This window comes from Caenorhabditis elegans, chromosome I (genome assembly GCF_000002985.6).
Source record: "Caenorhabditis elegans chromosome I".
NCBI lineage: Eukaryota > Metazoa > Nematoda > Chromadorea > Rhabditida > Rhabditidae > Caenorhabditis > Caenorhabditis elegans.
Genome location: NC_003279.8, coordinates 12,507,991 through 12,518,713, shown reverse-complemented (window position 1 = coordinate 12,518,713; position 10,723 = coordinate 12,507,991). Strand labels below are relative to the sequence as shown.

General features: G+C 37.2%; 2 protein-coding genes across 4 annotated transcripts; both read right to left on the bottom strand.

Moving 5' to 3' along the window:
- Nucleotides 1-19: 19 nt before the first annotated feature.
- Nucleotides 20-5,198, bottom strand: mter-4 (Mitochondrial transcription termination factor family protein). Its single transcript, NM_001026397.3, has 9 exons — nt 5,061-5,198; nt 4,797-4,884; nt 4,264-4,352; nt 4,062-4,126; nt 1,999-2,194; nt 1,512-1,598; nt 1,081-1,281; nt 769-843; nt 20-368 (listed from the first exon to the last, which is right to left on the bottom strand). The coding sequence occupies exons 1-9, from the start codon at nt 5,193-5,195 to the stop codon at nt 258-260; spliced, it is 1,047 nt and encodes a 348-aa protein (NP_001021568.2). The 5' UTR covers nt 5,196-5,198; the 3' UTR covers nt 20-257.
- A 95-nt stretch (nt 5,199-5,293) lies between these two features.
- Nucleotides 5,294-10,415, bottom strand: unc-101 (the record flags this gene model as incomplete). 3 transcript variants are annotated; one of them, NM_001047210.4, is made up of 7 exons in its annotated part: nt 5,294-5,911; nt 6,398-6,767; nt 7,802-7,931; nt 8,156-8,427; nt 9,027-9,225; nt 9,907-10,063; nt 10,118-10,415. In NM_001047210.4, the coding sequence occupies 7 exons, from the start codon at nt 10,157-10,159 to the stop codon at nt 5,813-5,815; spliced, it is 1,269 nt and encodes a 422-aa protein (NP_001040675.1). The 3 variants fall into 3 exon arrangements, with proteins under 3 accessions (NP_001040675.1, NP_001251914.1, NP_001040676.1); NM_001264985.3 differs by lacking the exons at nt 9,027-9,225; nt 9,907-10,063; nt 10,118-10,415 and having other exon boundaries at nt 5,813-5,911; nt 8,156-8,378; NM_001047211.3 differs by lacking the exons at nt 7,802-7,931; nt 8,156-8,427; nt 9,027-9,225; nt 9,907-10,063; nt 10,118-10,415 and having other exon boundaries at nt 5,813-5,911; nt 6,398-6,475.
- Nucleotides 10,416-10,723: the final 308 nt, after the last annotated feature.

Below are 10,723 nucleotides of genomic sequence, written 5' to 3'. Positions count from 1 at the left end.
AAAATCGATAAAATTTTGTAAAAATTAAAAAATTTTTCAACAAGAAAACTTAAAAATCAATGGAAAAATCAATAAATAACAAGGAAAAAAATGAATTATCGATTTTTCGGGAATTTTTCGAAAAATCAACCGTCTAGAGTCAAAAATCTCCGAAAAACTTGAAAAATCAATTTTGCTAGGTATAAAAACTACCGGAATCTATCGAAAAATCAATAAAAATTAACAAAAAACGAAGGGAAATCCGTGAAAACCGGGTGCTAATTTCCATGGGAGACGTCAAAAACGTGCTCGGCGAGCTCCTGACGCTCCTTGTGCCGTCTTTCGTAGGCTTTTCGTTTTGACGGCTTGATTCGTTCGAATTTTCGTTCCTGGAAATTGCAAAAAATTTAAAATTTCTGAACTTTCCTAAAAAAAATTTTTTTCCTTGGCCTAATTTTTTACATGGTGGCCTATAAAATTCGCAACATAATTTTTCAAATTTATCGCGGCGAGACCTTCAATTCAAGTATAATCATGTCCTACTGTTCCTTTAAAGGACACATTTCGTGGCGAGACCCAAAACTTTCGCGGCGAGACCTAAAATAGGCGTTTTTGGTGTCATTTTGAAGAGCTCGGGGAGCCTAATATGAAATTGTGAATTTTTCGCAAATTATAAAGGGAATTTGAAAATTTTGAAAAAAAAATTTCCAAAAAATTTTTTTTTTTCAGATTTAAGAAAAATTTAAAATTATTGATTTTTTTTCCTATTTTCACACTAAAAAATGTTACTTTTTTCTCATTAATAGTTTCCTTGACACGCAATGCCTTAAAAACGATCCATTCCTCCATTGTGACCCGGGCGACCTGAAAATGTTGAATTTCTGAAAAAATTGGCATTTTCGGGGAATTTTTTATTTTCCGCTCGGAATTTTTAAGTAAAATTAACACAAAAATCGATAAAAAACTAAAATAAATTTGTGGAAAAAATCGATATATTATCGATTTTTCTCCCAAAAAACCCTATTTCTCGTTGATTTTCCCCAATTTTTCACAAAAAATTCTCAAATTTTCAGCAAATTTTCCAAATTCTCATCTCCTCACTTTAACAGCAAAATCCTCCTCCTTACTATCCAAAATGCTCTGTAATTTCGGATTTTCGATGCGAATTTGGGGCCGTTTCGCGTCGGGGGTCGCGAATTTTCCGGTCGCCAGCAGGAATTTGTGGCGATCAACGATTTCGTCAAACGTGAGAATATCGATCCAACCGATGCATTCTGCCACGTCATCAGCTTCAACGCCCATCTGAAAATAGCGAAAAATGGTTGGAAACCGACGATTTTAAGCCAAAATGGTTTACGTGGCCTAACTTTTCAGCTGGTGGCCTAGAAATTTCAAGACCTAAAATTTTGAAATCATCGCGTTGAGACCTTTCATTTAAGTATAATCATGCCCTACTGTGTCTTTAAAATGCACTTTTCGTGGTGAGACCCAAAATTTTCTCGCCGAGACTCAAAAAGTGGGCGGAGTCTTACCTGATAAAACATGTACTCATACTTCTCCTCAATTTCTTCAATTGGCTTTAGCAAAATCTGCGGGCAACGGGAGATGAGATGACCGGCCTGTAAAAAAATTTTTTTTTTTTTTTGAAAATTTGGAAAATTATTGATTTTCGCAAATTTTAACTGAGAAATTCGGATTTTTCAGCCAATTCTACCTCTAAATAAATATTCGCTAAGCTCCTGGTGTTGATTTTCAAAATGTCGGGTTACGGTAGCGCCAAAAGTACGCAAACACCGCGAGGCTCACGCAAAAATGCACAGAAATTCAAAACAACGAGTTGAAGCTGGAGAAAAACGCTTATAGGGGTAAAAATAGCGCAGGAATTCGAATTTTGCAATGAAAATATGCAAAAGCTAATGATTTTTGAGATTTTTCGGGGAGAAAGTGGGGATTAGGGCTATAAGCGGAAGATTAAGAAGCCATTAACTATAATCTTTAGATTAAAAGTTGTGCACTCACCTGCTTTCTGGAGAAAAATCCACCAATCTCGTGAGCCAGTCGTTGCATTTCCTGGGGGTCCCGGGCGAAGAGCAACGGTGGGCATTTCTTGATTGCCGAGCCAATTGTGCGGGGAGTCGAGATACCACAGGCGGAGAGAGCTTCAATGTTTTTGGTGATGCTGGGGGATCCGTGACGGAGAAGATCGTCCGGGAAGCTGGAAGCACGAAAGATTGGCTAACAGTTTAATTCGATTTGGCTGTTTACACGGAAGTTGAACTTTCGAAACGAATTTCAAAAAAAAAAATCGCCGTAACTTCGGAACCATGAGAGCCATCAAAAATTTGCCAACTTGAAAAATGAACCTCAGTACATAAGGTAAAAATGTTTAGCTGACAAATTCCAGCTAGCACCAACTGCTGATAAGTTATCGCTGCTTGAACCCTGCGAGTGCCAAAAGTTGGCGGTCTTTAACTAGTCATAACTCATCAGCATTAGAAGTTAGGTAAAAATCGTCCACTAACAAATTGTTCCTTATATTCTAAGGACCAAATTGTTAGTTGAAAACTTTTCGATAGCAGCTCTAGTTTTTGAGATATAAAAGTTTTTCTAGACGAAACCGAAAAACTCCCGTATCTCCAAAACTAGAAGTGCTACCAAAAAGTTGTCACCTGGAAAACGAATCTTCAGAATATAAGGAATAACTTTCCAGTTGACAATTTTTAACTAACATTAGTCATTGAAAAGTTATCGCTACATGAAAACTTCATGATAGGCGAGTGCCGATACGTTGACGGTCTTAAACTAGTGATAACTCATCAGGATTAGAAGTTAGCTGTAAATTTTCAACTAACAAGTTGTTCCTTATAATTCGCGGAACAAATTGCTAGTTGACAACTTTTCGATAGCAGCTCTAGTTTTTGAGATATAGAAGTTTTTAGAACACTTAATTTCATGGCGAATTTTCAGTTAAATACGTTGAAAACCGATTGCCGTTGGCCGAGCTCGTGGTGTCAGGCTGTCCCATTACGGTTTGATCTACAAAAAATGTGGGAATATTTCCCCCAAAAAAATGTGACGTCAGCACGTTCTTAACCATGCTAAGTCAGCCGAGAACTCTGCGTCTCTACTCCCGCATTTTTTGTAGATCTAGGTAGATCAAACCAAAATGGGAACTTCTGGCACCAAGTGTTTATTTCGGAATAACTTTTTTCAGACTTTTCTCTCGGAGGCCCAACTTTTGTGACACAAGATCCACAAAAATGTAACTGATAAATAAATTATGAAGCGAGATAGAAAAATTACGTGAAAATCATAAAATCAAATAAAATCGCGCGAGCGAAAATGTGTGAGAAAAATGAATGGATTTTTGATGATTATCGTCCTCGTTGTCGTCGCATCTCCAGCGTTCAGGGCGTGTAAAAGTGAAAGTTTCATAGCGAATCAAAAGATAAAAGTGTGAAAAAATGACTGTAGGAAAGGTGTGAGAAGGGCGAGTTGAGAGTATGATTAATTACCCGTTTCGTGTCGTCCGTCGTATCATCAAAAATATTGACGAGACCAACTTTTTCTCCAATTTGGGAAACTTTAGCGAAAAAAATTTGGGATCTCAAGGTATTTTTACATGACACCCCAAAGCCGGGGGCTTTTGATGGCCTAACTTTTCACCCAGTGGCCTAGAAATTCCAAAGCCTAATTTTTTGAATTTGCCACGTTGCCCTATGCGCCAGCTTTTTAAGCTCCAATTTTTGTTGCAAGGCCAAAATTGAAAAAATCGTGACCTAACTTTCTACCTGTTGGCCTAGAAATTTTGAAACCTAATTTTTAGAGCTTTTCGCGTCGAGACCTTTCATTTAAGTATAATCATGCCCTATTTCCCTTTAAACTCAAGTTTTCGTTGCGAGACCCAAAACTTTCGCGGCGAGACCCTCCCTAGGCATGATGGGGGTCATTCAAAAGATCTCGGCGAGCTGAATTTGAATTTCACATTCTTAAAAAGCCATATGGAAATTTAGGTAAATAATTTTGAAAAATACATTTTTTTTCCTCAAAATATCCGAATTTTTTCCAAAAAAAAGACTTACAGTGCCAAAAGTCGAATCGCATCCTCAAAAGTGACATATCCAACATTGACAATCGTCTCCAAAATCTGCAAAAAACAAAAATTTCTCATCTTATCTCAATTATCCGTTCTTATCAAAAATTTCCGCGAAATTTCTCCCCTCTCTCTAAAAATTTTTTCCCAAAAATAAATTGGTTTTTCTACAGTACCCCATCCAAACGTACCTCCAGTGAGGCGCCAGGCTGTGAGACAATTGTACGGAACAGTGTGGCGTTTTTTGTGTTCGCATCCAGCAGAAATTCGCATTTTACACCTGAAAATTGTGGGATTTTTGAGGAAAAATCGATAAATGTCTGAAAAATCACTGAAAATTTGATTTATTATGGTGAAAGATGGCTTTAAATTAAAGAAAACTACGTTAAAACGCTCAAAAATATAGTTTAACTCAAGAATTTGAAATCCCCGCCAACCACATTGCGCAAGTGCGCTCCATGGATAAAACAGCCCAAAATCAGGATTTTTGCGAATTTTCAGACTCAAAATGCTTGAAAATCGTCTGTAAAAACATAAAATTCGCCTAAATTCCGTGTTTTATTTCAAAAATTTGAATTTCCCGCCGACCACATGTTGCAAGTGCGCTCCACGGATAAAATGCTTCAAAATCTAGTTTTTTTTGTTTTTTCAGAGTCAAAATGCTCAAAACCCTCGATTTTTCGTTTTTTCAAATTTTTCACTAAAAAAAATTAGCAAAACCTACCATTTTCCAAAAGTTTTTCGAAAACTTTTGCCGATTCCTGTCTGGCAAAGGAATCTCGACCGGGAATCACAAAATGTGTGCCAGTTTTCTGGAAAAAATTGAATTAGAGTTGGAAATTTGAATTTCCCGCTAATGCAAATGCGCTCCAATGCAAAAAAAAGTCCAAAATTAGGGCAAAAATTCAAATTTCGCGCCATAAAAGCGTGATGCAAGTGTGCCCCAATGCTAAATCTTCAAAATTTTCAAATTCCCGCTTTGCCGAACCTTCAAATCGTCCACAATTCGATCCATCAACGCATTTGGCGCAAAAGTCCGCAAAGTGTCGTCAGATGTGGTGCATTGACGCGAAAATGCAGAAATTCGCAAATTTCGACGAAAAATCGGCAACAATCGGCGCATTTTCTGGCAATTTTTTGCATTTTTTTCAGTGATTTTTCTGGAAATTTAGACAATTTTTGAAATGGAATTTTTAGCCCCCGGAAAACATTTTGTAAACAATTATGACAGAAAATTTATTGATTTACTGAAAAAAGGAAAACGGGAAAAATTGATGAGGATCCATGTGGTGAGAAAATTATGCTGGTGGGAAAGGGAAAAAACTCGTTTTTCTGGAAAAAATCTAAATTATGCGATAAAAATCAATAAATAAATCGGTGGGAAAAATAAAATAAAAATTTTCGAACAAAAAAAAATAGAGTTCGGGGTCATCAGGGGAAAGAGCACACACAACACATGTTTTGAGCCGGGGAGCAGCTCGCGGAGCATTAAATTTTCACAGAAAAAATTGGAGATGTTTGACATTAAAAGAGGCAAAAATTGATGGAAAACGGGGCCGTGGCCTAGGATTTTCGAAAAGTTAGGCCACCACTGGAAGCATGGTGGCCTAGACCTCCAAATTTTCCAAAAACTCGGCCACGGTCGTTTTTCACCAATTTTTCATAAAAAATTCCAAAAATTAAGAGTAAAATTGGGAATAAAATACAATAAAATATGAATTTAGGTAATTTTTTCAGGAATTATTTCATCCGCATCTCGTATTCTCCATTTTGAGTAATGTAGCGGACCCACGGCAATGCTTGATATCCACTTTTCTCGATGATTTTCAGATAACGGACCTGAAAATTTGAAAATTAGGGTTTACTTGGTGGAATTTATGGGAAAAATTGAATTTTCAAGCCTTTTTTTTAGAAGATTTTATCACCCTTAAACACCAAAAAATCACATAATTCTCAATTTTGAGCCGTTTTCTCCGTGGAGCGCACTTGCAATATGTGGTAGGCGGGAAATTTGAATTTTTGAGTTAAAAAGTCAAATGTTAGGTTTTTTCGAGAAATTTGCATCATCTTGACGCAAAAAAATCACAAAAATCTGCATTTTGAGCAGTTTTATCCGTGGAGCGCGCTTGCAACATGCGGTCGGCGGGAAATTCAAATAATCTAGTTGAAAAGTCGGATTTTTAAATAATATCATGTGTTTAAATGAAATTTTCAGCATTTTAGAGCGAAAAAATTACATAAATCTCAAAATTGGGCAGTTTTTGGCGGTGGGAAATTTGAATTTTTGAGCTAAAAAGTCGAATTTTAAGCGAAAAATTCGGCTACCTGAATGCCGCTGGTCGTAAAATACGGAATTTCAAATTTGACTTTAATCGGCGGCCGTCCTTCAGACTCTTCACTCATCACAGACGGTAGAGATAGATGGGCGGTCAAAAGGTACTCTTTTCCGCCGGGAAAATTCTTAATAGTCCATACGAAGGCCGATTGCTCGGGCGTATACTTCACCGAACCGATGCTTGTCTTGAATTTCGGTGAATCAGCGTCCGACGGGACTGGAATAATGATTTCCACGTTATTAGCAGTGGAGCGCCGTTTGAATTGTGATTTCGCTTTGATTATAAACGAGACACGGCTGTGACTGTGACGTTCGATGCTTGTCTCGATCCAGATCAGCGGCTTCACCACGGTTGTTAATCTGAAAAAAAACGGTATTTTTCGAGAATTTTCAGGAAAAATTGGAGCTTTTTGAGGTAAAAATCGAGTTTTTCGACACAAAATTGAGGCATGGCCTGACTTTTTACCTGAAAACCTAGGCCACGCATGTAAATTTGCTTTTTTTTTATTTTTCAGTGTTTTCAAGCTAAATTTGGCCTAGTGATCAACTTTTTAGACTCAAAATTAAGGTGTGGCCTAATTTTCTACCCGAAAACCTAGGCCGCAGGTGTATTTGACTTATTTTTTAAGAAAAACCAACAATTTTGATCCAGACACACAGTTTTCAGCAAAAAATAGAGTTCGGCAACGAACTGATCAGTGGTGGCCTAACTTTTGCGAGAAACTAGGCCACGAGTGGAAATTTGCATGTTACGTGTTCCATTTGTTACAGTTTTAACGTGTTTTTACAGAAAAATCGAGCTATTGTAGTAAAGAAGCCGAGTTTTTAGCCAAAAAATAGAGTTCGGCCATGAATTGGCCAGTGGTGGCCTAACTTTCTTGTAAAATCTAGGCCACGTATGCAAATTTGTATTTTTCTAGAATTTTTCATGTTACTGAGCTCTTCTTCGTCTGAATAACGAGTTTTTTGACCTAAAAGAACCCAAAAACAGGAATCGGCCTTTGGTGGCCTAGTTTTTTCCGGAAAACCCTAGGCCACGTAAGCAAATTTGTATTTTCTACACCTTATAATTGTTTTTCGAGCGTTTTTGGCATAAAAAAGCAGAAATTAACTCGAAATTACAACTCGGCCACGAACTAGGCTATGGTGGCCTAACTTCCAAAAAACCTAGGCCACGTGGGTAAATTGGCATTTCCTAGGATTTTCTGGCATTTTCAGCTTTCAAATCGAGTATTTAAGCCAAAAAATAGACAAAATCAAACTTCGGCCACAGATTAGAAGTCGGTGGCCTAACTTTTCGAAAAAACTAGGCCACATCACTGAATTTCCGTCAAAATCATGCGAAAAACTCGATTTTTCGGTTAAAAATCCGATTTTCTCCACTTTTTTCGTACCGATAGCTCATAAGCTCAAATGCTCCGTCGGGCGGTATGAAGGAGATCGTTCGATCCGTGTCAAAACGCGACAGGCGTACACATTGATGAAATTTCACGTCTTCCAGTTCCACAGATTTGCTTTTTCCGCCTGAAAATCGAGAATTATCAATGGGGCGCGATTGTAGCGGTAGGAAGTTTGAATTTCAAGTTGCAAACGCGCTCCATTGCAAAAATTTAAAAAAAGTCGCATTGGAGCGCAATTGAAAAACGCTAAAAACTTTAAAATTGTTGAATTTTAACAAAATTTTATCGATTTTAGGGTAAAATTGCCTGAAAAATCTCAATTTTCGCATAAAATTCGAAAAAACTCACGTCCACTGCCCTCAAAAAGTACTTTATCGTTAAGACCCAGCCGAAGTTCAGGCATTCCGGTAAGATAGACACGCATTTTAACGCTTCCAACAATTTCCGATTGAAGTACGGTACCGTTGGCGCTGGCCAACATGTTCACACTTTCGATTACGTCCAGGAAAACCTCGTTTTTTCGGTATTTTATGCCTTCAGAGCGCCATGAGACGGCATTTGTCACTGCCATCGGGGGACGGGGTGCCGAAATTAGTTTTTGACCTTCTTGTGTGATGTATCTGCAAAAAATTGGGGGGTTTTTTGATTGAAAATTGAGGAAAAATCGATGATAATTTTGCACAAAAATTCAAATTTTCGAGTCGAAAAACACATTTTGAACAGGAAAATTGCGCTCCAATGTGAACTTTTGCGATTTTTGCATTGAAGCGCGTTTGCTGCATGTTGAATGCGAGAAAATTGAAATTTTCAATGAAAATTCAAATTTCCCAGCTGCAACCGCGCTACAGTGCAAATAATCGCAGTGGAGCGCGTTTGCAAATAGAAATTCAAATTTTCGAGACAAAAGACACATTTTGAACAGGAAAATTTGAATTTTTGAATTCCCCGCCACTGCAAATGCGCTCCAATGTAAATTTTTTGCGATTTTTGCATTAGAGCGCATTTGTGATTGGAAATTCAAAATTTTAGGGTCGAAAATACATATTTTGACCCAAAATTTAAAATTACTGCTATCGCGCGCTGCAAATGCGCTCCAACGCTAATATTTGGCTATTTTCGCATTGGAGCGCATTTGCAGCAGAAAATGAAACGATTTTTCGTGCGGGAAATTCGAATTTTTGAGTAATTTTTTTCAATTTTTCTCGTTTTTCCTCCTTACTCTTGTAGAATTCGACTCTCAGTCGTCTGTGGGAACCCGAAATCCATCATTTCGTCCAAAAGTTCATAGATAACGACAAAATTGTCGCGAACCGACTCCTCTTCGACATCTTTGAAATATTCGGAGAAAACTTCGACGCATTTGTACAAAAATGACAAAATCATTGTGACGTTGACGTTTGAACGGCATGCTGAGACCACTGAAATGAGGGAAATTTGAATTTTTGACTGGAAATTCTGGAGAAAATGACTGAAAATCCGTTAAAAATGGGTGTTTTATCATTGGAGCGCGCTTGCACCCGCTGTCGGCGGGAAAATTTCCGGAAATTTACAATTCTGGCTCAAAAATCGTGAAAATATGTCGAAAAAGTGTGAAAAATGACGAATTTTTCGCAATTTATCGACTTTCTGGCAGAAAAGCTTGATTTTTGAAACAATTTTGCTCCTTTTTTAAGATTTTTACCACATTTCAAATAAACTACAAAATGGAAAAATTACGAAAATCGCAGTTTTATTGATTTTAGTCAATTTTTACGAATATTCGGCTTTTTTTGAATTTTAGCACTCGGGAATTCAGAAAATCAAGGAATTTTTGAATTTTTCTGACTTTAAAATCAAAAAATTGAATTTTTTTGGGTTTTCCGTTATTTTCAAGGGATTTTGTTACTTTTCACTGTTTTTCAACTCATTTTTTAGTTTTAAAACGTTATTTTCAATTTGAAAATGTTAAAAACCACAAAAAATTGCACTTTTTATCGGTTTTTGGCTTGAAAATTCAAATTTCTGACCAATTGCGTCATTTTCAACGGATTTTCTTCAATTTTGCCATTTTTCTATCTAATTTTTGATTTTAAATTCAATTTTTCACACAAAAAACCCACAATAAATATTTGTGTGCTTGATAAACACGAAATTCGTGTCCTGATAGGTCAAAACGGGCGCTGCCGAGCCTTCTTCCTCTTTTTCCATGAGTAAATGAATGAATTTATCGATTGCCGTCATGTCGATGTCTCCGCGATAATTTCGAGAAATTATCGTCTGAAAAATGCGAAAATTGGCATTTTCCGACGTGAAAAACACTAAAAAACTCACTTTTCCCTTCAAATCCAGTATAAACATGGCGGAAGTCGCCATTTTCGACGATTTTTTGCGATTTTCTCGTTAAAATCGTCAAATTCCACGTGGCAGCTACTGGAAAATACTGAAAATCCGGAGAAAATTAGCGGAAAACGGAGGAAAATCGAAGAAAATGAGTGCAAAGATGGATATCGGCTGCTGGCGGGCACGCCCTCTTGCAGTCTGCAGTCTCTTCACTTTATATACTCTCTCGGCGAGTGACGGAGCGGCAGCAGCGGTGCAGGAGGCCTTGGAGACGGATTAATTGGATGGAAAAGGTGGAGAATTTGGTTTATAGCGGTTTTTTCGCGAAAAAATGGAGAAAAATACCGAATTTTGCAAAAAATCGACTTTTTCGTCGGAAAAGTGCAAAAAATTAAGTGAAAATCGACGAAAATCGGTTAAAATTCTATTTTAAAAATTCAAAACTGAAACCAAGGGAGCAAAATTTAGGTGTGCGCCTTTAAAACTACCGTACCTTATTTTATTGGACAATAATGACAAAAACTGGCAATTTCCGCCAGAAAATTGAATTGAATAATTTGAAAATTGAATTGAAATAAAAAAAATTTGTGTAAAAAT